The 25,306-nt window shown below is 46.7% G+C and overlaps 1 protein-coding gene across 4 annotated transcripts in view; it reads right to left on the bottom strand.

Annotated features, from left to right (window-relative positions):
• LOC119389553 (serine/arginine repetitive matrix protein 2) overlaps positions 1–25,306 on the bottom strand; it is a 167,834-nt gene that overhangs the window by 46,641 nt on the left and 95,887 nt on the right. For all 4 annotated transcript variants that reach the window (XM_037656868.1, XM_049414463.1, XM_049414461.1 and 1 more), the window contains exons 6-7: positions 18,085–18,312; positions 16,379–16,570 (exon numbers count right to left, since the gene is read on the bottom strand). In XM_037656868.1, coding sequence (XP_037512796.1) covers positions 16,379–16,570; positions 18,085–18,312 — 420 coding nt within the window. The remainder of the gene's footprint in view (positions 1–16,378; positions 16,571–18,084; positions 18,313–25,306) is intronic.

A 25,306-nucleotide genomic window follows, 5' to 3' on the forward strand; every position in this document is an offset into this window, starting at 1 on the left:
TTCACCAACAAGCCCGAGTTCGCACTATAGTTGGTATGCATTCATTCTTAGGACTATGCTGTCGTGTGCAGCGCATGTAGAGCGCATTTCTTTCGTACTTCGCCGTTTTTGTGAGCGCTGCGCAGTCCATAAGTATGAGCACACTCTAAATCCTCCGATTGCTTTCTTTGCTTCGGGATCTTTCGTTTCCTGACGGCGGTCAATAAGTACTATACGAGTGAAAACTGGACGCAGCGGGCTTCACACGCTAATTTGGCCAGGTAGAAATGGAACGGAGGAAAGAAAGCTCCGCGGGGTGCACGCCAGACTTTCCTCGCCACGTAAAGCATAATTCACGAACACGAGAACAAATAATAATAAAGAAATAGAGAAATGATCAGGGAAGAATGCGAAGAAACCAGACAACTGTATGCGGCGGATAAGGGGTATAAAACAAGCAAGAGGAGGGTAACCTTTGAAGTGCCCACGGTTGCACTGCCGCCATAGTGTGCGTGTGTGCGACCACCCTGTAACGAATCCGTTTTCTTTCCGCGTGCGAAATTGGCAGGGAAGCCGGCGGAACCGCCACGGTGGCGAACACGGCACGGCCAAGAAAATTTTTCGTGCCGGCCCGACTCGGAAGCCCTGAGGCGACGGCAGCGACACGAAGTCATTATGGAAGTGCGCCTTTTCCTGCCCTGCACACGCATCCGTATGCTTCTCGCAGCTTCTCGTCTCGTTTTGTTGTTTAGCGTCACCTTAAATGGCAGAACAGAAGGACGCGTCTCGCGCAGTCCGCGCGATTACACGATGTTTCACGTCGTGTTTTTGCTTCGCCACCATGGCCACAACTGATATCTGGGGTTTTACGTGCCAAAACCACGCCATGATTATGAGGCACGCCGTAGCCATAGGGCAAGGGAAATTCCGACCACCTGTTAACGTGCACCTAAATCTAAGTACACGGGCCTCTGGCATTTCGCCTCCATCGAAATACGGCAACGTGTGATAACGGGCTAGTTGATATTCCATACTTAAAACTGCTCAGCGCGAAAGTAGACCCAGCACGACAGGTGAGGCGAGGACTGCGCTTGTCGTCGTCTCATCTGTCTTGCTGTGCCCACTTTTGCGCTGAGCAGTTTTAAGTATGAAATGCGACCACCGCGGCCGGTATCGAACCCGCGGCTTTCGGATCAGCTGGCGAGCACATAGCCACTATACCACCTCGGCGGCACTACTGCCACAAAGTGTGCCACATTGTATACAAGGTGTCCATCTAGCATAAACTATTACTTTTTTCGTTCACCTTGCGTTCTAATTAGTCCAGTAATTAATGCACAAAAGCTGTATTGCTGGTGTAATAGGAGAGATGATCGACTGTAATATAAGTAACATGAACGTATATTGTATACAGGCTTTTGCATCTTTTCATTCACTCAGACTTTGGCACAGCGTTAGCTGGGACACATCGTACGGCGTGAAATGGTGGCCGTGAGAGAAATTTGCCGTTGTATTGTCGCCGGCATTGTATTATTCTATGTCGCCCTCATATGAACAACACAAGTCGCATCAACTCGCCAAAAAGTATGACTGACCACACAGTTAACGACAGATGAAATTACTACGTAAATATACACAATATTTGGAAAGAGAGATTGAAAGAAAAAGAAGTTCTTCGGTAGGTGATCTATACTTTTTAAACCGCAATGTGAGTTAAAATCTCCGGAGAGGGTTTGGCGTGTCAGTCGGTCCGTTACACCGTATCCCTCATCAAAGCTCAACATATTGTCGGTTTCCAACATCCTCCTCCCAATATATCGACGATAAACAAAAGCTTTTTCTTTTTTTGCATTGGGGAAATAACGCATGCGCTTATGCGTCAACATGCAATCGACATAAGCACGCACTCAGTCACTGGAGCTCTCCGATTAGTAACGAATTTGGTCCGTTCGCCACGCATAAAGCGAAAGTGGTACCGCTAGCATGAATTATGTACCGCTGAAAAGGGCCAAAGGTCTCGCCTTCCACGCAGCTGCTGGTCGAAACAAATCTATAGATATACAAAACGTCCTTTTCCGACAGCCCCACACTTGTTCAAGTCGGCCTCCTATGTTTTTCGTGCAACAGGGTGCTGTAATCGTATGAACGAAAACAACTCCCCCTTTCTTTCTATCTACCCGAATACCGCGTGGCTTTCTGCAGAACCAGCTTCTTTGCTTTTGCTTAGTTTCTTGTATCGCGTTATCCGTGCACACTGTACGGTGTCTCCTGTCTCGTGCGCGAAGGAGGTTAACGCAGTCGACCTCTTTGCTCAGCGGTCCTGGGACAAAATTAGCGGCGACGTCCACTTCCCAAGCACCGCGGGATGCAGGTTCACGAGGCAGGTGGGAGGCTTCAAATACTTACTGAGACTCGTAGTTTTTTTTTTTGTTTTTCTTTTTCGAAAGAAAAATAAAGAATACACTGTGGCTTTCCGGGTGACCCAGTCAGCGCGACGGGTTTTGGGAGAGTCGCGTTCTGATCGCAGATGTCTCACGAGGAAGATCCGGCACTGTACAGTGCTGTATGTTTCGAGCACCACCGCATTTTTCGCGTCGCGTTTTTTTTTCTTTTTTTCTTTGTGGCTGCACTCGCCAGGATTCTAGCACGCGCACACACACACACACACACACACACACACACACACACACACACACACACACACACACACACACACACACACACACACACACACACACACACACACACACACACACACATTCGCTTATCATTATGTGCATTCACGTTTCCCGTCGCACCCTCCGTGGCGCCCTTGCGTAAGCAACTTAAAGAATGCGTGCCGCCGACCGCCTACCTTTAACGTATACGGAGCGTAAAGTGCCGACCTTTTTTTTTTTTACTTTGAAAAGAAACCGAATCGCGGAGGAAGGTGCTTTGTGCATATAATGTTGGTTTCTGTTTGTTTCTTTTTTCTAATTTTTTGTCTTGGAAAACGCGCACCCGCGACACGGATACGAAAGCATTGCGCTAGCTGTAGTCGATGTTGGGCTATAGCTTGTGGATGTTTAGTATGCATAGTAAACTTGGCACGAAGAACTCGACCACGCCGGAACACAAAGGAATACATACACAGGACGGGTGGGTGTTTTTGGCGCCAAGTTTACTATTGAATCCTTTAGAGTTGGTTTGCATTGTTTACACAAGAATGATTACTCAACAATAATCAAAGACGGCCATCTCGTCATCTAAGAGACGTTTTTGGAACGCGGGCAAACTCTAGGCGATGCATTTCATGCCAAGAAATCACTTCCGAACTTTCTTAGAGACAGTGCTCTCATTGAAGCCCCTTTCTTTCGTTTAGCGCTGTGGCGTATCGTGGGAATGCTGTGTGTCTGCAGCACAATGTGCATATACTATCACCTCATTCATCAACATGCACATATAAGGAGTAGCATGCTAGGCAGACTGTTGACGTCACGCATATCGACATGTTCCGCACGACCTGTGACCCCGAGTTACGCGTGTTCTGTTAACTACAGAGGAGTTGTAATTGCGGATGATAGGCATGCTTCCGAACTGATATTCCCCATAACAGCAGGTTAACATCCTGCACTCCGGGATGTCAACCGCGATATCAACCGGGATGTCATCCGGAAGGAAAGGTTCTCCTGTCCTTAGTCCCGTCTTTTGCGCGGTTGTGTAAGTACAATTGTCGCTGTTATAGTTACCTTGTACTGCGGATTTTCCCTTTTTATTTTCCTAATATGAAGTCCCCTTTACTTTGTATGTCCTCTCCTGTGTAGGCCTGAAAAGGCCCGCAGTATTGAATAAATAAATAAATAAATAAATAAATAAATAAATAAATAAATAAATAAATAAATAAATAAATAAATAAATAAATAAATAAATAAATAAATAAATAAATAGCAATGCATTTCAACCAACTCGCCCATTCTGCCATCCTACATCAGCAGCGCGTCTGCTGATGGATCTTTTTTCTCGCGGCACTGTGCTCACATAGGCCTGCGGTACAGTGTGGCCTGGTGCTACTAAGGTCCTTAGATTTTTCCAACGAAGCGAAAAAAATCAAGGGCTTTAGGTGCTACCTGCTACAGTGATGTTTGTAGAGGGGCAATGTCTACGAGTATTTATCAGGCTCTGTCCGCTGCACATTGAACGAAATCGACTCCTTTCGATCGATGGGCTAACGGTAGTAAAATCTATATAGGTTTGTGAAAGTTGGTAAACCATCGTTAATAAAGTTATATTTTGTACTCAGTTATATAGTGGACTAACTTAGCCCTTGGGATGCCGTGAAGCGATACAGTAAAAGACCGTTAATTCGAATTTCAAGGGACCGGTCAAAATGTCCGAATTAACCGAATTCCAAATTATCGAAAGTATCAAGAAAAAAATAAACTAGTGTCTATTACATCAATGCATTTTCATTCTCTTGATGAATACGTAAATCCCGTGCTTACTTTGCACAAGAGCGGTCTAAAAGCCGCAATTTTCGCCACTCGTGACATTGTTCACAATGTGACCGCGACTCGAGAGCTCCCTGTCTTAACTAACACGAAACGTGCTAACCCGAAATGTCGTTACCGTCGTTACCATAGGTTCGCACTGATGACGATGTCGATGCAGACTGCACCACCTTGGTTCGGCTGTCCGCGAACGCCGTTTCCGCTCCTTTGCGTCGCACACTTGCGGCGATTCGCGCTCGGCGCGCTCCGAGAATAGTCCGAATTAACCGGGTTCCGGCCAAATATGTCCGAATTAAAGAGAGTTCGATGTCACTGAACAATGCATATACTTGCCGAGACCAGACAACGCGTCCGAATAATCCGATTTTCCGAATCAACGGGTGTCGAATTAACGAGCTTTTACTGTAATAATGAAGGACCGATGATTGGTAGCTAGCTGTATTGAGGAAAGCATCAGAAATAGTTAACGACAGATGTGATGCCATCTACGACAATTTGATATGGCTGGCAATCTTTTTCGTTTACTGGCTGTCCTTGTTCATCATTCGCAGCTCTGTAGTTGCTTGTCCAGCTTGTCCGTAATAATCATAACATCTGGCAGAGCTTTTTGTTATGTTGGACGTGCCAAGTGTTTCGGGAAATACGACCGATTACTGATGCACGACATCGTTTAAGTTTAAATGGGGACACAAGCAAGGTACATGAACACGATGAGTTCTTTGAACCATAAGTTTTTTTTTAAATACGACCATTGATTTTCTCTCTACGCGCACTAGGAATAAAAAAAAAGTGTATGGATACACCCACGCTCTCTTTAAAAAAAACCAGAAATAAGATTGAGTGGCTCGACTTTGCTTCTGACTCACGTTTCATGAGCTTGGAAGTACCAAAACACCTCAATAAACTTGTCTTTCATTGTTATGCAGAGCGTATAGTGCGATATACTGAAGCCCTAAGAGGCAATGTAGTTTGTGAAACAATTATTGCTAAGTCTACACGCTCGCATATCCAAGAAAACGTAGGAATATGAGAACAACGCCGCCCCATTAAAGACAAGTTAGAGAACGACACAACAGCAAGAACACGTGACATACGTCGCTCCCTCACCCATGTCAGGTATGCACGGCGAAGGTGCCGAAGCGTCAACCGTCATCGTGTCCTCTTCTCGAACAAATGTCAGTCACCGCGCAGGTGTGGACCAGGTAAGTGCACCATTCACAGATAAGTTGGAACAACTAGAAACAATCCCTGCCTCTCACTGTCACTTGTATCACCAACACGCTCAAACCAGCTCAGGTTGACACAAAAACCACTCCACTTTCGGCAACCACGCGAACTTGGATCTGAGGCCAAGAACGAAGAAGAAACGAAATCAAAGGAGCACGATCAAACGGATACAACGGACACTCCAGTGGGCACGAATCACTTCCACTCCGCTGCGCGACACTGTCCACAACCACGACGGTCAGCAGTCACGTGACGCACGACAATGTACAATCTGCGGCGGCCGGTGCAAAACAGACAAGCTACGAGGAAGCCTCGCGCTACTAACTCGTGAGATTGCTGTCGGGATTCTTTTTTCTCTCTCTCTTCCTTCTTTCCCCCTCCTCCTCTCACTCACAGTGTCAAGCGAAGTCTTCGAAGCCAACTGTCACCCCGTTTCTCGTTGTCAGTGCAGGGGCTTCTTCACCGTTCCTGTTTAAGGCTTGACGAAGAGCTTCTCCCGTTCTCAACGTCTCATCCACCCTCGCCAGCTGAGAAAAAAAAACAGCCGCTCCTTCGCCGCTCGCACTGTTGCCACCTGTTGTCTTCCTCTTCTTCTTTTTTCTCACCCGGCTAGGAAAACGAAACCAGGTTGGGATAAAACGGTTGTTTCGTTTCGTCGCGGGCGTGGCCTCCCTCTCAAAGCACTTCGATGCACTCCAGTAGTGCACGCCGCGCTTGCACCGAGAGCAGCGAGCGTATGCGAAACGCGATCACTCAGATAAAAGAACAGTAAAAGCGCCAGACCCAAGCCAAGCTGTAGAAGGAAAGAGAGAGAGATGACAGGGAGGAGGAGTTGGTGCTTGTGGCGTGCGCTGATTTTTTGAGGCGATACAGAAAGAGGCGGTGAAGAGAAGAAAAATGGTTTGATGAATGATGTTGAGGTGAGAGGTAAATGGAAGCCTTCTCGGTGTGCGTGTTGTGCTCCTCCTCCTGTGGCAGTGAAGTGAAACGTAGCTCACACCTTTCTTCTCCTACTCTGCTCGGTCTTCTTCTTCTTGAGTGGCAGAGGGTTGGGATAACCCAGCTCTTCGGGTGAACGTCGAGAAAGATGTTTGTAAGCGATGATTAACGGAACGCCGCAACTCCTGCAATCCCGAGCGTGATGCCCAACAATCCGAAATCCCACTGTGGTATCGGGCGTAAGATATATAGGTGAGGGCGCTTAGGAAGCCTATAGATCACACTTCATGTTAAAACAAGGTGATGGGAGAGAGAGGAAAGGAAGGTGATAGTAGAAAGAACACAAAGATAAAGAACAGAAAGAATCAGGTGGCGAGAGGCATGCGCAGCAAGTCCGCAATGTGAAGGCACTGCTGAACGTGACGAAGAAGTCGACCTGGCCCGGTGATCTTGCCGTCTTTGAAGAGAAGCACGCGGTCTTTGTTGCAGTTGAAGGGTTCTTCTCGCGTCGCACTTGCAAAGCAGACGCGAAGTAGCAGACGACGCACGTGCTGCGATAGCGATGCGTTCCGGCACGACACGTCGAGGCGGGGCGAGGTCAAGACAAAACGAAACCAAAGGGAGTCGTCAACACGGTCAGCACGTGAGGCGAGTGAACGCACGCGCGCACGCGCACGAAACAGAGAACGCGACCACCGTGCCCTTCAACAAGCACGCGCACTTCACCAAACGGAGGCGTCGCGTAGCGCAGGCACGTCCACGCCGCCGACAACGACGGCGAAGCGAAGAAGGCCGCCCTCTGCGGAGACGGCGCGCGAGCTGCTACGGCTTAAAACATTTCGACGGCGCGCTCGTCGGGCTGTTGCGCTCTAAATGTGAGGCACACATTTTCGGTTTGTTGTTGGTGTTGCAGCCTGTTGCGCGGCGCCGGTTTCCGCGAGGAGAGAGGAGATAAAAAGGAAAGGAGGATGGTGGAAGAGAAAGATGGATTATTTTCCATCTCTCCCCTTACTAAGAGGAGGAGGAGGGTAGCCGAACGGGGCGAGGATGCGGAATGAATCGAGAGATGAAGGGACGTCCGAGGAAAATGGGCAGTTTTGATATCCCGCGTGTGTATACACCTCACCCTCTGGCGACTTGAGCTGGAATTCTTTCCGGCGGTTGAACTGGCTCGGCGCTGGGGGGTGACAGGTACGGGACCATTAATGAAGTGAGCGCCTGTCCACCTTAGGGCGAATGCGTAACTTCGGGACATGACCGTGACAGCGCGACTAGAATAATGGAGGGATAACTACAGCACTGGTCCCGTTAACAGTGATGTCAGGTGTGTTGCGGAGGTATAGTATAGCAGAATACGCTTTGATATCATGCACTGAGATTTATGACAATTTCTCCTCAGCTCTAGTTCACTGTCAAGCTATCAGAGATCTCTTCATGTACGCGCGAAGTAGGAAGCATAATTTATCCAGGGGGACTGTGGTCATAAAGTATTAGTAAAGTATTAATACTTCAGAAGAAAGCTTTGCGGTGCATTCATGGTTACCACGGCAGACCAAAGGAATTTTCCACTATGACTTTGTTTCGCAGTTATAATTTACGCAAGGCGAATCAGATCTACATTTTTTGTTTGCTGCAGCGTACTAACACTAATAAATTACACACTTAAAACAATCTTATGTCTAACGATACATACTATATTGAGGACAAATACACCAGGTCTCTAATAATTAGACTAACTTTGTCAAACAGAAATTATATTTTCAAGTACTTACGATTATTAATAAAATCTCTACAAATGCTGATTTTGATGTTTCATTGACATTATTAAAAAGAAACTAAGCAATATTTAATTAATTCCGGTCTGTATTTTAGTATAACCTTGTTTTCATTATTGTAAGCTTATAATTTGCTTTATGCAGTACCTGCAAGTGCAGTTGATTTTGTATTTATATTGTTGTCTTTTCGTACATGTTTTCTGATCTCAGACTGTACAAGGGAGCAGAGGCCTTCGTCAGGCTTTGCAGTAAAAGAACTTCACTTCACATAAAAAAAGGAAAGAGACTCCATTTCACATAAAAAGAAGTAACTGACCACTTGTGTTTTCTTTTCACATTTACGCTTTGTCGCGATTTTCCTTCAGCTCCTTTTAGTCCCAAAAAAAAAAAAACGACAGAGCAGTTATTGCGCAAGAAAGTTGAATTTCCCCTCGTGGAAGATATAAGGCGAAAATGCTTGACATGGGGAGGCAGGACACAGACAAGTGCGACGCGTATTAATTTTGTGAGGTGCTGTAAGCCTGTCCTGCTATCCCTGTTTGAAGAATTTTCCGCCGATTTGCTAACACGTCATAATGTTAACATGTAAATAGAAAAGCTTTCTACCCCATCACTCGTAAACTGCGGTCAACAGAAAGAAAACCAATGCACGACAGACGTACACTGTATACGACAGGCAAACGTTCAAACGATTGCGAGCACAGCCGTCGAACGACATGCACACACTCAAGAGAATGGAACACATTGAAGTTGCGTGGTTAAGAAATCCGTTCTTATAGTTGTGTCACCTAACGTCTGTAGCAATAAAATGGGTAGAACTACGCTATACAAACACAGACGGACATTACGCGAAACCCATTCTTTAGAGTTCGGCGACTCTTGCATGGATTTCCGAATGAAGCCGACTCATAGGCGTCGCCATTGCCACGCCCGAAGTGTGTGTACGCAACGTTGATGGCAAACGCTCACGTCGAGGCGGTGAGCAGAATGGTTGCTTCAATACGTAGGGTAAACGTGAAAGCGCTGCTGCATGAATACCAGCCGCACTGTCTACACCCCGAACGCCTTGCACGTCTACGAGGCTTGCAGTATCGGTGACGCTGTGTAACACATACGTATCACTTGCAGTGCATACGAGAGCGTAGATCGTGCCTTAGAAATAAATGCCAATCGAGTTCCGCCCGTCAAAGCCACGAGAGCGCTGTATTGAGGTAACCTTCGCTTTGCGTCGTGCGCATAATGGAACGGAGGGTACCTAGACAAGCCACCCCTGGGAACAAGAACAACGAGAGCAATATGTATGCGTGAAACCACATCCTTGCATAAGCAAGCGCGTGTGCATAGTTATAGATGCCCACTGAACCTTTGTTTTCTGTAATATAAATTATGAACGCACTTGAACGTTCTATAATCATGAACTTGAAGGAAGCATCGATGGGGCAGAGTTAGGCGGACACGAACAATTGCGGATTTAGGTTGCTTCACAATGTAAGTGAGCATGTCTGCTAAGTTTGGTTTAGTAGACATGCTGACTTATATGCGCTTAGTTGGTGTACCTGAAAATACAACATATTTAATCCTTAATCCATAATGTACTTTGCCAAGATCTTATCAGATGCTCAAGCCGCACGAATGCTGGCTATGCGTGCAAGGCCAACCCCACCTTCTCCACCTCCACAACCGCCACAGCAATCACCGCGTTCAAAACGAGATAGGCACAGACTTCTGCAACTGGTTAACGAGCATTCCGTCCGCAGAAGGGTGTGACAATTCTCCATGGAAGTGACTGTAGAGGCCTATATAGCATAGCGTATATCCTATATACAACATAACGTATGTAGCCTACACAACATAACGTTGCACGACTTTGAGCTGCGCAGACATGTACCACCTGCCTAACTGGAACGCGCAGTTTGTATGTATGTATGTATTGTATGTTCGTATGCAGACAGGCAGTGCGCTCGAATAGCACAGCTGTCGGCCCAGTAAACAACTTTACAACTTTCCCTGAGATCAGGGCGCAGTACTGCATGCTCCGGCAACGCGTCCACAAGACAAATTGGGCAGTTCCGGCCCGCTTGTTTCTTTGACCGATAAGCTACGAGTCGGAGAGCTGAATCACTTTCCTGCATCAACCGCATTCCTCCATCCCGGTGCAGTTTCTCTCATGAAAAGTATTTACGGCTTAAGCCGACGCGCGATATGGATTCTTCGCAGGCACCATCAAAGAAACTACGCTGTTTCGCTTTCTATTACAGTGTTGCTAGCGCGCAGGTGGGTTTTCCTTAGCGATATCTCACGCCTCAGCCCTCGTCCTCCTATTTTTCCTGTTTGTTTATCAATGCAGTACAGTGTTACTACCTTGCATGTAGGAACCGTTTCTTGACCCCCTTCTCATTCGTGTCATATACGCGTATACATTTCTTCTCTGCAGTTCGCAAGGTGCACACCTTGTTATCAGTCGCAAAACGCTTCCTACATCAAACACCGTGTCTGGTCCTTCCAGAAAAACCGAGGCACTTCGTCGAGTTCACGCAGCTGCAAAACAGCTCAAAACACGGAAAACCTCGGAATCCGCGGACGGCGCTTAGGATAAGGTCGCGCGCAAGGGAGAAAAATCAGTCGATCGAAACGCCGAAAGAGAAAAGCAATCCTCAAAAAAAAAAAAAAGAAACGTGCCAGTCGCCTTGTTCGTATATCGTTTCTTTTCGAACGTCTCAGAGGCCTGCCTTCTTTAGAATCATCCACTGAAAAGACCACCAGCATGTGCGCACCTTGTTACGCCGCCTCGTAGTATGGTCTATAGAACAGGGTCGGCTCCGTTTGGAAAGAAGTCAAGCTCGACTGCTGCTTCTTTCGCTCGTGGAAACCACACAATCAGACACGTGGGAGGGGGAGGCCGCTTTTGAAACTGCACTCTATAACCTCTATGGCGAGCAGGGTATATCTCAACGGCTCAAGTGCAAGTACTTACACCAGAGGGGCTATGTTAGACCCCGGTAGCAAATAGAATGCCATACACGCTGCCTCGGATCTTAGGTGACCTTTTTACCACGGTCAGAGCGCGGTACTCTTCTTTTTTAAGCCGACGGGCGGCCTACGGTTGAACGAACGGTGACTGACACGCGTATGTATACAGGCTGAACTCTGGCACTCGCTTACTTGTTTGGTTGCTTAGTTCTTCGCAACCCTGAGCCTCGTAGTATAGTACACGCTTTCGTTAGCAATTCGTTTTTTTTTTTTATTCTTGACCCACTAACGCTGTGGTGGGCAGTGTATAAGCTGGTTCGATTGAAACGCCCTGTCCATCATGCTTAGTCTTCAACTCTCTACGCCTGCTGTTCGCTTGGTACGCCTGGTGCGCCTAATTCCACGTTTGTTATTCATCTGCAGACACTGAAAGTGAGATTGAGCGTGGGCCCATTGTAAGAGTGAGGTGTTCGTGTTTCTCGTACTCGCTGCCCACTGTGTGCGTTTCTTTCTTTATTTTTTCTGGTGCCGAAAACTTAACACCTATATGCTATATGAAGATGGTCGGTTGAACATAGCATATTATCGCGCGAGATAGAACTTCACATATTCACACTTACATGTACTTACCAGAACCACCTTTTGTGAAATTGCTTGCGGGGCATAACACTTCCTTTGAACTTTTCTGGTTCCCCTTTGAAACGTCACGCTTCCCGCACACTTCAAGCTCTCCTTTTTGATCCTTGATGTACACTTCAAATATCGTTTTTCCGACAGCCTATCTGCCATTACGCCCCCCCCCCCCTTCCCCCCGCTGATACCGACGGCTGAGAACCGAACCCGCCATAGCCACATCGCGCACGGGGACGTGCTTTCACTTTCTACGGCGTCCATACAAACGCCGTGAATTGGCCACGTCTTCTAACAAGCAGTGCGCTGAAGGGACGTAGCTAATTTATCATAACCTTCCCACACTCAGGGGGACGGCTAGGACGTACAGGACAAAGAAAAACTCTGGTATAGACTCTCAGAGCCACTCAGCAGTTAGGGACACCCACACATTAATTTCATTTTTCTTCGTGGAACCACGAGCACCATATAAACACCAGGATAGACCAAAATAGAACTGCTCCTCCAACCCCTTCACCCATACACACACCTCCCTCTCACACTGCGTCTCTCCCATCTGTCCAATCCCCTTCCCTTTCCCCCGGCGTAGGGCAGCCAACCGGACGTCTGGTTAACCTCCCTGCCTTCTCTCTTTTGTATTCCTTCCTTCCTATATACGTACTTCATGATTTTCCATACAAATGAATGTATTAGCCCGTCGAAGGCCAAAGGAGGTGTACCGGCAAGAGTTCGATTATTTTTAACCGGTTTCACAGAGCGTCATGTGAACAAACGTCCAATGTCGCGTGCATTTTCGTGGGCGTCGTTCACTCGACCACACAACGAATAGCTCGGCAAGTGAACGATGCAATACGGTGCCGAGCACACGCTACAACATTCAACTAGGGAAAAAAATAATAAAAAAAAGGAACGAAGGTGCCTTTGGTGCCCTTTCTTCGATAGCAAATGTATATTTTCAGTGTGGTCGCGTAGACACAATGGTGATATTTGAAGGAGATAAAGACGCCCCTCCGTATATACATTCATCAAACAAGAGTTGCATGTATACTCAAGCAAGGAGTTGAGGGGAGTTATGACTTTGAACGTGCCCGTTATAAAGTGTCGTTTACCTCCTCGTTCATAAGTACATGTATCTACTTATAAAGCGGCGCCCGGGAATCGCTGTGACCGTGTCGCCTTGCGCAGTGTGTGGTAAGTCCAGGAAAAACAATGGCTCTTTTTCCATCGTGATTTACGGCGGCGGTGGCAGGCCTCAACCGCGGAGCATGCCCGCTTTGTTTCTGAGCGCGCGCGTTTGCAATGAGTTTCACGTATCCTGCTAGTGCACTGGCCAAGGCTGAGTTGCCTGGCGTTCGATCGCGGAGACAATGGCGCAACGGCTACGTGGTGTGGCTGTCAATAATTGCTCGGCGTTAGAAGAAATCTTAGCGAACTGGGTCAATCATTGTCGTCGCGGTAATTAACAATTCGAAGCCACACTCAATGGGAGATGAGATCGCTAACGCCTTAATGGTAGTGAGCAGCTGCTGACTTTTTTTTTTCTTTATTGAAACTTTGTAAGAACATCATGAGGTATCTTAGAAGCCCGATACCTCCTTTTGTGTCTAATTAGAACGAAGTGCACGTCAAACGATAATTTTTGGAGCTTTCGGTTGCCTAAGGCACACTTCAAGCTCTCCTTTTTGATCCTTGATGTACACTATGTCTCATCACGAAAGAATATATGGCGTGCGAGCGAACGAGGACACAAGCGAAGAGCCTGGTTCTGTTCTCTTGCGTACGTGTTTGCACGCGTTACCTTCTTCCATTACAAATGTAAATCTGTTTGCATGGTTTTGCGTGTTTCTGTACCTTCTCGTGTGGCTTTCTCCAGCCATGCGCGGATATTTGTGCGAAGGTGGCCTCTTAAACACTCGGCATTTATTCTTTCCACAATTATTGCATCTATTCCTCTTCCTGTAACCGATATTACGTGGCAATAGATTTAGGGCAACTTTAGCAACGGGCGGCAGGTGGCAAAATCACGTGACATTTTATCTCCAGTTGGCGATGTCTCGCGACACTTCCTCCCATCAAGTTTTGTTGAAGCATTCCGAGGCCTCCATTCAAGTTACTTAGTTTGCTCACAACTCAAACTCGCTTCTTTGACATGCGGATTGAGTATTTTGCTATGAGGTACAAACGAGTTCCAAAGGCCTTAGAGCTAGTGATTGAATTCAGGAGTTTTACGTTCTAAGCGTCCTTGTCGGGCATTATGAAAGATCATGCAGTAGCGTCGAGCGATAAAATAGCAGTTTTATTGTTTTCTCCTCTTCTCTTATATCTCCGTTTTTCACTCCTTCATTGCTGTCACACAGGGTCGCACAGCAATACCAGACTTCCGTCTGGTTAATCTCGCTGCCGCTGTTTCTCTCTCTCGGCAAGGTTGACAGTTGGGCGAGTTGGTGATAAATCACCACAAAGTGTGTGTGAAGCAGCGCACGGAACGCACAACGCGGACAAAATACGAGTAAAGAAGACATTTCTTGAGACAGTCCTTTTTTGTTGTTGTTGCTCGTGTTTTCTGCCCCGTTCTTTGCACTGCTTCACACAGGCGTTATAATTACTTTCACCCCGTGTGCTGCGCGATGTCAGTGCACGTTAAAGAACACCAGATGGTCGAAATTTCTGGAGCCCTCCACTACGGCATGCCTCATAATCATATCGTGGTTTTGGGACGCAAAACCCCAGATATTATTATTATTACATCCCCCCCCCCCTCATCTCTCTCTCTTTCTCTCCTTCTCGTTTCTTAGAAGCCGTGGTGAAGTACGACACATACAGACCGGAACTACGGTGATTTACGCTCTACGCGCAGACAATTGCGTTAATTGTGACGAAAGCAAATCATACGCATGGCAGTGACAACGTGACGAAACCCATAGAGACAAAAGTCAGGAAGCAGACAGCGAGCAGAGTGACGCGAAAGCTCATATGATTGACATCACCACTGCTACCGACACGCACACACGCACGCACGCACATACACGCGCACGCACACAGTCACGTGTACTCGCAAGAAGACGTCTAAACAAGGGCGTCCGCAGAACTTTTTGCAGGAGGGCGCCTCTTTGGCAAGTAGGGGGGGGGGAGGGGGCGCTAGAGGGGGAGCGAGGGGCTTTAAGCGTAAGGTTCAGCACAGGCAGCCTTTCTTTCGAAACCGCGACATGACCGGCGTGATTAGTCAATAGTGCGTAACGTGCAAAGTTGCCTCGCAATCCTGAAGGACGTTTCACACGCATACGCGGGGCCTGAGTCGGTGCTAATCAAGGTGTGTAGCTTATTGTACCGCATAGAAAAATATTATCTGAAATCCCAGGAGAGATCCCCCACCCCCCACCCCTGTTTCAACCTCCGTACGCCCATCCGTCTAAAGTAGCAGCGGTTGGGCCGCCACTTCCTCGTGAACATTGCGTGCACACGGAACGCGTTGCGACTGCTGCGGCAGTGCTCCCGCCTCCTAGTTACGCTCGCAGAGCCCGAGTTCCGGGGGTAACTCGCAATCATTAGGCATGCCCGATCGACTGCGCTGCCCGTCGTCATGCGTCGCTGTGTTGCGTCGTTCTACCGGAATGAGTGCGCGCCGCTCCCGTGTCGTCTCCCCGATAACCGCCTGCACACGCATGTGGGTGTGTGTGCGGCCGCGTAACCGGTGGTCGCGTCTTTTCCAACCGCGTATGGCCCGACGAAGAAACGGAATAAATGTTGTACTGTTGGCTTCCGGTAACCACCAATGGGTGTAGCGTATATGAGCGGGAATTTTTAGCTGCGACGGCTGTAAAGAAGCCATACGCACCCTGGGAAACCTTGTAACGTTCGAGGTGAAATATATTCATCGATGAAATCGCGTCACCCTCTAAGAGACCAAGAACACGGAAAGAAAGGTTGACTACGCCTGGTGTATCCGCGCTAACTTGCTTCAGCCAAAGCGGTACACAGACAACTGAAAGGTAGATGACGTGTTTTGTTTTTTGTTTCAACGAAGTGAGCGAAAAGCGATGCTTTTTTTTTTAGTGCAAGCCGGAGTACCAACGCCACAAAGGCATGCTGAAAAGCTACAGCTACAGAGCTACGTGCATGTGTCCAGCTGTGCCTTGTGCCTTGTATACGTAGCCTCTTCATACGTTTTTGTAGCTAAGTAGCGCGTTACATTCTACACGTACTACCAACCCGCAATCAACTTTAATCCTCCTTGAGAATCACACAGCCAGGACTGCGTCTGGCAAGGTCCCGTTTTTGTAGATGACAGCATATTATTGGCAGTCGGCCTCAACTCGCCATCTCTCGTAGTGGTGGACAAGAGGTGGCAACGACGACAATACTTGTACTCACATGGATTTGGATTTTCCCTTCGCATGCGTCGCTCGAAACGCGACATCTTGATGCGAGGATAGAGGGCGCTGGCAGATCGCACCAGGCGCAAGCCGGCCCGGTCGGCAGAGGCCAGGGTGGACACCTTGCCTCGCATGTGGCTCTCGGACAGGTTGCTGCACGAGATGCTCTGCGGCTGCTTCATGTGAGTCTCTGCAAGAGCAAGCAAAAAGATAAACTATGAGTAAAGTTGAAGCTCGTTATAACGAACACTGTCATGAAAGGGGCACTAAAGAAAAAACGATTTTTTGCGTATTAGTAAATTAGAATTTAACAATATCGAAATCACCACTCTTACCGCGAGAAGACTCTTGGTAAGCGAGAAGACGCGCGAAAAGAACATGCAGGTGGCGACGCCACCTTAAAATTCCCGCACCAAACGCCGTGACGTCATAGATTTTGATAATATTGAGTCTGAAGCCTAGAATAATGCGTCTTTGTAGCTAGGATTTTTGTGCGAGTCAGATTACCCATTTATTAGAGCCAATTCTTACCTCTACTATTACACCGGATATCGGATAAAACGAACAAATTTATGGTCCCCATGCTAATTCGTTAAAAAGAGGTTAGACTCTGCTGGAAAACGGCGCAAGTATAATGACGCGTTTATGACGAATTTCCTCAGACAGCCTAGACTGCACGAACTACACTTCTTGCACATCATACAATTCACGCGATCGCAACCGTATCATGTTAGTGATGACTTAAATTATGCCTGATGCGTGTTTGCATGCGCACAGCAGCCTCAACAGCCACTCCAGAACCTTCTCTAAGCTTATGTGGTGGCTCAATTGAGCGGCAGCTTGCATCAGACCTTAGATCAATACCAGTAGTTCGTTGTAACGAAGGCCCTCCTAGCCGTTATCTGGGGCAATGGGTTTGACCAGACAGTCTCGTTGCAGATGTGCGCTTTGTATGGCCCACCAATCATTCTTGTCAACTGTAGTAGCTTAGTAACTACTATTCCACACATTAAATGAATAACGGGCTCACATAACGCTGGTCACCCGACTCCTTACAAGTCACAGTGAGGTGTCGCGAGCCCCAATTTTATGACTTGTCGCCTTCATCATGGGACCCAACACACACTCAACTTGCAGGAGTAATTGCCCATCCTATACATAGCCGCATAATGAATAGGCGTAGAACTCCTTAATGGACACGTCAGTGGTTAATGTAGCCATCTAGAGCGAATGTGCCGGACGTGGTTATACAAGAATATTGGTCTCTACCGGTCCGCACAGTTTCTCTGAAGCCCTTTCTGTGTCATATGTAATTCCAAGATGTCTAGCCATACGAGCCTTGACTTGCGTTGACACTGGCTAGTGTCGTCTTGTCTCTGTCACATGTCGCATGAGACAATTAAAAAAAGGATGACGAGACAACAGCTGACGCATATTGCTAACAAAAGAAAAGCTTGGTTAGTTCGGCTCTTGCGCCCATATGCAGATAAAATTGTTCTTTAAAAAATCCTGCCAATTCTTATGCTCGACTTGGCATTGAGGAGGCCACCGACCGATGGCAAAAAACTTTGTCAATTTGCCTCTTGAACTCGCTAGTGGAAGTCCTTTAGATGGCTAGTTTCATGTGGAAAGCCTTCGGTTTTTCTTTCTTTTTTGTATTTGAGCGTACAAGCGTCCGGCGTCCATTACAAGGCGGGGCCGTACCCAAGTTTTCCCAGTCGACTCCCGTGGCCTGTCGGCGTCGCGCTATCTCGAGCCATTCAGGATCCCTCTTGCTGCCTTCCTCGTTCGAAGTAAATGGCAGCCGACTGGGACGAGAGAGCGACCGGCAGCGCCTCTCGGAGTCGTCCAGGTAGCGATCCGACGGAGAAGAGAGCAGGTGTCGGTCCCAGGACATGGTCTTGAAAGCCGGCGGAGGCGCGCTGTCTGCACCTGTGCGAGATGATGTCAGAACGGCGTCACATGAAAGAGAGGGAGGGCAATAGTAACGCATAGAGAAAGATAAAGGAAAGACAGGAAGGTTAACCATAGGAAGTCTCCGGTTTGTTACCCTGTACATGGGAAGGGTAAAGGGGCGTGAAAGAATGGAAGGGGAAAAGAAGAGTCTGTGACCACACTAGGCGGCAAAACAAATACAAAACAATGTCATGACTATAGCACAGTCAAAGTACTACACACCAACATTATATGTGAAGAGTCAGAGTTTGTAATTCAGTCCGGTTTCTCGAAGAAACCGCAACAACGCCCTAACAGCGGCTCGCGTTCAAGACCGGGTAGGCCAGTGCCCGCTTGCGGCCTGAATGTCCAACGAGACGGAATGTACAACGAGACTGAATGTCCAATAGTAGACATTCAGTCTCGTTGGACATTTCGTCTCGTTGGACATTCCGTCTCGGTTGGACATTCAGTCTCGTTGGACATACAGTCTCGTTGGACATTCCGTCTCGGTTGGACATTCAGTCTCGTTGGACATTTTGTCTCGTTGGACATTCCGTCTCGGTTGGACATTCAGTCTCGTTGGACATACAGTCTCGTTGGACATTCCGTCTCGGTTGGACATTCAGTCTCGTTGGACATACAGTCTCGCTGGACATTCAGTCTCGGTTGGACATTCCGTCTCGTTGGACATTCCGTCCCGGTCACAAATTTCACTTTTCCGTTTTCGTTCCACACATCCCAATATTTGCTGTGAAAATTTTCCGAATGTGCCCTAACATTTGCGACGTGCGTGAAAATTCGTTTCGTCGTGATAGGACGTGCGCTGAGACTGCGTATTACGCACGGCAAGGATATATATATATATATAATATATATATATATATATATATATATATATATATATATTTGAATAAGCTTTTCCAATGGGCCAAACGTACTTGGGAAGAGAAGAGACACAACTAAGCGGTTGTATATATATATATATATATATATATATATATATATATATATATAAAGAGAGAGAGAGAGAGGGAGAGAAAGCGCAAAGACACGAGGGAATAAAATAGGAAACAAGACGCAAAAAAAAATTCGACAGATCCCACGTACCGTGGGAGTCGGTGTTATGCGAAGCATGCGGCGGGTAGGTGAATGTGGCGTAACTTTTTTTACTTAGCGACACGTACAAAATGACGCTAAAGATTTGTATAAATTGTGTGCGCGCGCACACACACACACACACACACATACATATATATATATATATATATATATATATATATATATATATATATATATATATATATATATATATATATATATATATATATATATATGGCAACGTGGGTATTACCAACACCAGAAGCGGTAAGCTGATATGTAGTGCTTATACGTGTCCCGAGAACGCACGAGCGTTTCACGAACCCGTGTGCATGTGTGCAAGAAGTTCTTGACAGTTCTTGAACAAGGGCATCATCACCGTGATCAGCGAGCACCAGCAGCTGGTCATGACCTATTACAGGATCCGGTCGTGATCGTGGTGACGAATGGTCCATGTGTAGTGAAGTATGTGGTATAGTAGAGCTGTTGGAATTCGTGGATGCCTCGGTCATTTCGTCGACAAATTGTCTGTCGACAGAGCCGGCGACATGTCGGAACCTGAAGCCACCCTTCGTGTTGGTGAGGGAGGCTGGTAGGCCTGGATAGTGCTACGTAGACCAACATCAGTGGATGGTGTTTGTCGTATTCGTAGACTACCTGGGCCTACGTAGCCTATTCTACAAGGCGGCTATCAAGCAATCTGGCATCATCCTCGGTCAGCATGAGGCCATCGCCCAGCCTCGTAAGAAATGAAGAGGACACTGCGTCGTTCTGGTGGACGAAGTGCACTTTACCGTACGGTGATGTGGATATCATATGTAACTTTCGTTAATGTATACCTCCGGGGTCAAGCAATACTTCAATATAGCTTCCTGAATCATAGGAATACAAACGTAATGTTTATTATACTGCTATAAAAGCGGAGCCAACACTGGAGCTACAGACGTTAATCTGATATGACGCCTGTATCGTAGAAGTACACATCGTAGGAGTATCTTGTAGTGTCTATTGCTTTCTTGTAAAATTAGATAGCCAGCACCACAACCACAATTGACGTTGCACCGACACTACGCCTGCGTAGGCTGTTTTCCCAAACCAGTTTATAGACCTGGCGTGGCTCAGTGGTAGAATAGCTGATTGCCACGCAGAATGCTTGGGTTCGATTCCTGCTGGGATCCTAATTTTCATTCTTTCCATTCTTTGAGTCAACGCTGCCGATATTGGTTTTCCTTAACGTTCTAGCATTTAAGTTACCAATGTCTGTTGTCGCCGTTCCAGGGAAGATATAAACTGTCAATCACCTGTGGCGCATACCCGTACACCGCGGCCCGTGGTAAACGGGTATGTGCCACACGTGTCTAGTGGAAAGGGTTTGACGACGTACGCGACAGGATTTTAACGTTATTCATGTCATGACCCGACAGTCATATTCGTCAAATCCTCTTACCCTACCATGCAAATTTTGGTCTAGACCAAGTTAAGGAGGCGATCATGAGAGCACCCAGACGTAGGCGGCTAGATAGATAGATAGATAGATAGATACGTAGATAGAAACGCTCAAAGTGCCAGAGGTTCGCTAAGAAATGCTTTGCATTTAAAATATTTAAAGAGCTCCCTTTTGCACCCGTTTGCTCGTGTTCATATAACTTGATGCCTTTTCAACAAATCGAGTTGAAAGTTTGCGCTTTTCATGCTTTTTTTATGTGCGTCCTCCCTAAAAATATGTACCTGTAACTTTACCACACTTTAACAATTATGCAAAACCAAAAAGCCCGGTACCTCACCTTGTTGAGTAATCGATTAGCTTTCAGTTTTTTCTCGGTAATCCGTTAGTTTTTTTAAAAAGGTAATTGTAATCGCTGACGCTCTTTCACTGTAATGCGTACAAGTCTGTTCCCGACCCAGTTTTTTTTTCACTTGAGCTTCACAGCACTAATATCGACATCATTGGAAGAGTAATAGAAAAGCTCGTGTTCAGGCCGGTTCTGAAAAGTCCTCAAATTATTTTAAACATCATAAAAACGGTTTTATTGTCGCCAACGATTACCTGTATGCTATGTGTTGTAATGAAAAATTATTCACGCGAAGCACTGCAAAACGCGAGCAAGATTGGCTACTTCGGCAATAAGCTCAGAAAAAATGAGCACTTCGCAGCGGATGGCCTGATGCTCTCTTGACTGGCCCGGTGCAGCGGAGGTGTAGGTCACCGCTCATTGCACGTCACTCTAATGTGGTGTGACGTCACCAAAACTTTCGTTACGCTTCCTACACAGTGACGTCGGTGTCAGACGCGCTAGCGATGGGTCTCGATCGCGAGAATGAGTATTTATACAGACTTTGGAAGTGAATTAAAATATATTCTAAACGTTTGCTGCGTGCAATACTTCGTGCTGAGCGTCCTTGTTTACAGAGAAAGCCTACAGCAGGCTTTTTATAGCCTCAAAATTTGGTGACACCACCTCTTTAACGGCCTAGTCTTTCCTATACCGGCCCGCGGTTCTCTCGCCGAAATGCCATGACATGTTTTCATCAAGGTAGTCAAAACTAAAACTAACATCCCACACTCAGCATGATTCATAATCATTTCGTGGTTCTGGCGCGTAAAACCAAAGAATTTAATTTTAAAGGAAAAGTTCCTCCCTAGCTTCTTCGACCCGCATTCTTTAAGAGGAAAGAAGAATTGTTCTAGGGGCTCGCAGAAAGCCAACAATCAAGCCAAGGAAAGCATAGGTACGTTATTTGTGGATCTTTTTAACTGTGGTGTAATGAATATGACCTAAATTGAAAGGACTTAAATGGGACGAAAAAGCACACTTTCTTTCGGTGGGTTTCAAACCCACAACTTTCGCATTACGCGTCTGATGCTCTAACAATTAAGCTACGATGGAGGGCGCTCCCTCGTCCACTTTGTTGGGTATTTACGTGACCTTGATCCCTGGGAGTGTTAGCAAGCGCAAATCGCCGCCGTAATTATAAGGTTGCGGGTTCGGATCCCACCGATGGAAAGGGTGTTTTTTCGTCTGCTTGGATTCCTTTGCATATGGGTTATAATTATTACATTGAAGTTAAAAAAAAGCAACAAATAATGTCCCCAATGTTTTATTTGGCTTAATTGGCTGTTGGTTTTCTAACAAATAACTGAGTCTCTCGAACTATTCTTCTTTCGCACTTACATAGCAAGGGATTCGTCCTGCCTCGTGACGCTTTCTGGCAAAAATAGTGTTTCACACTCGCCGCCTTAGCTACGAGTGGCGCTGGTAACGCTCTCAGGGATTAAACGCAGATAGATACCGCACAGAGTGGACGAGGGAGCGCCCTCTCTCGTAATCTTTTAAGGGGCTGTGATGTCCGATTTATGACAAAGATAAACAGGAACAGCAAAGTATGCAAACAACCAAAATAAAGCATTAAAGTAACATATTCAATATACATATGAAAACTAAAAATACAAAATAGAAATAAAACTAACAAAATTTGAAATTATGGTAAATGCAGGAAAGCGAATACGGAAACAAAAATACGACGCCCGACGCCACAGACAGTCAATATTTGGAAAACACACACAAAAAAATGCGATCTTTCGTTAGGCTATCTTAACCCAATGAATCAGTTGTCTGAGAAATTTCAAACGAGGACACGTTTATCTCTTCTAAATTGGACATTCCGTCTCGTTGGACATTCAGTCTCGTTGGACATTCCGTCTCGGTTGTACATTCCGTCTCGTTGGACATTCCGTCTCGTTGTACATTCCGTCTCGGTTGGACATTCAGTCTCGTTGGACATTCAGTCTCGATGGACATTCCGTCTCGGTTGGACATTCCGTCTCGTTGGACATTCAGTCTCGCCGGTCACGTGACCCATTGGACATTCAGTCTCGTTGTACATTCCGTCTCGTTGGACATTCAGGCTCTGAATCGCCAGTGCCCTAGGAATTCGTTCTCTGTGAGGGCGGTTGTCCAGCTGGCCTAGTGCGGCTGAGAGGTCTGCTCTTTCGGAGTTAAAGCGAGTGAATTTTTCAGAAAAGCATAGAAAGCGTACAAAAGCATGCAGGTTTAACAGGCGTCCGTCCGAGTTGCTACAGATGGTGGCAAAGAGCCGTCGACACTAAAGGCAAATAACAATTTATGTCAGAGTGAAAGCTCAATGTATGACAACGTCTAAAACGGCAATATTATCAACAGCAGTGCCCTACTTACAGAGAAATTAGGCTAAATGTATCACACGATGAGCGCCACGAGCGGCACATTTTGGAAATGATCCCGATGACGTGAGAGAGTTCGACTACAATTAAATCAAACTAGCCGCAATAAAAAAAGAACCTTCCGTGCATCAAGAGACGTAATAAAATGCTGCTTGTTCGTTTCTATTTGATTCATGGAAAAAAGAACCTCTTTGGCGTTGCCATGGGGAACGGCGAGCGTGGTACAAAGGTTCCATTTTCGCCGAACTGCGTTTCGCCCGGCACCTGCTTCGCTCAAGCAGTCGCGTCTCAGTGGTAGTTTCGGTATCGCGTAATGCCGCGTGTGTTTTGCGCGCTCGTGAAAGTCGCTCTGACAGAAAGTTCGACAAAATACCGCATGCATGTGATGTTGCCGGATGCCCGAATGGCGCACGCCGCCAGTGCACGCCGCCGCGCAGTAAAGGCGGTCAACGTTGGGCACTGTCGCAGTGACGTGAGAAACACCGCTTTCAGGCGGGTGATTTGAAGTGCGTTAACGCGATGCGGACCACTAAAACCTGATTTTATTTCAAAATAAGCACTTCCTTGGCACACAAGTAGCACTACGAGGTTTCTGGACCGCTATATCAACAATCAACGTCGACTTAATATTTGACTTTAGTGTACCTTTAAGCACGCTAGCAACGCCTTCGTTGCTATCTGTGCCATCGGGACATTCAGCCACGGTCCAAGGCTTAACACTGTCCGGAGAATGTGGTTCTGAATGCCATAATCAGCACAAACGCACAGGGCGTGTTCGCTGGTTTCTTCTGTCCTAGGAGTCGCATCAGCCATTTCTGTGCGGAACGAGCCTGCCTTCATGAATGCAATACCCATCCAGAGGTGGCATACGAGCATTGCAGTGGAACGGCCATTTTGTGATGGCAGTTGTAGTTTTGAAAAGGTATGAGGTTCAAGTCATTTGCCATATACTTACAAACGCCCCCAAAGGGCGTTTGTAAGTATATGCTAGGCTGAGGATATGACCCTTAATAAAGTAAAGCATTTAATACTCGCTTGTACCAGGAAGTGCTTGCTATATTATCGACAAAAGCACGGACAGTGCCCGCCGACCCTGTTTTCAGAAAGTTTGAATTGCACAATCGCAAGTCATCCGATTTTAAAACAAGTGCAGTTACTTTCCCCAAAAATACATTTGTTTTTACTTTCTTAACGTAACTAAGAAAAAGATTCATTTTACAGTTGGACCTCGGCTTCTTGTAATGAGAAGGCCGCCCACTTTGAGCGAAGACACTTCGCTTGCTAAGGCGAATAAAGCTTTCCGTCATAATAAACGGTCAGACAAATATTTATGACGACGTATGTTGCGTTACCTGCCCTTTTGATAAACAGACAGTTAGTTGCTGAAGTTGAAATTGATGGCATGGTCATCACAGAGGTACTTTCAAGGAAGTGACAGTCGGTACGCTGCTTGTTTGGAATTGTGTCACTGCGGCCTGCCTTCACGCACCTGGTGTACCAATTTTCCCTTCGCTGCTACGTCAAGTATATCCAATCAACTAGTCCAATTATAGTGAAGATGAGCTAGGAGGCCCTCGTGAGCTGACTCTATTTCCAGCTGTACGACCGTCGCAGTAATACTAGAGTAGGGTGCTAAAGCTAATAGAATGCCTTGTGCGGCGAGTTGGTTCACGATCTTAAACTAAGAGC

The sequence above is a fragment of the Rhipicephalus sanguineus genome, chromosome 4, assembly GCF_013339695.2.
Source record: "Rhipicephalus sanguineus isolate Rsan-2018 chromosome 4, BIME_Rsan_1.4, whole genome shotgun sequence".
In the NCBI taxonomy this organism is placed as follows: Eukaryota; Metazoa; Arthropoda; class Arachnida; order Ixodida; family Ixodidae; genus Rhipicephalus; species Rhipicephalus sanguineus.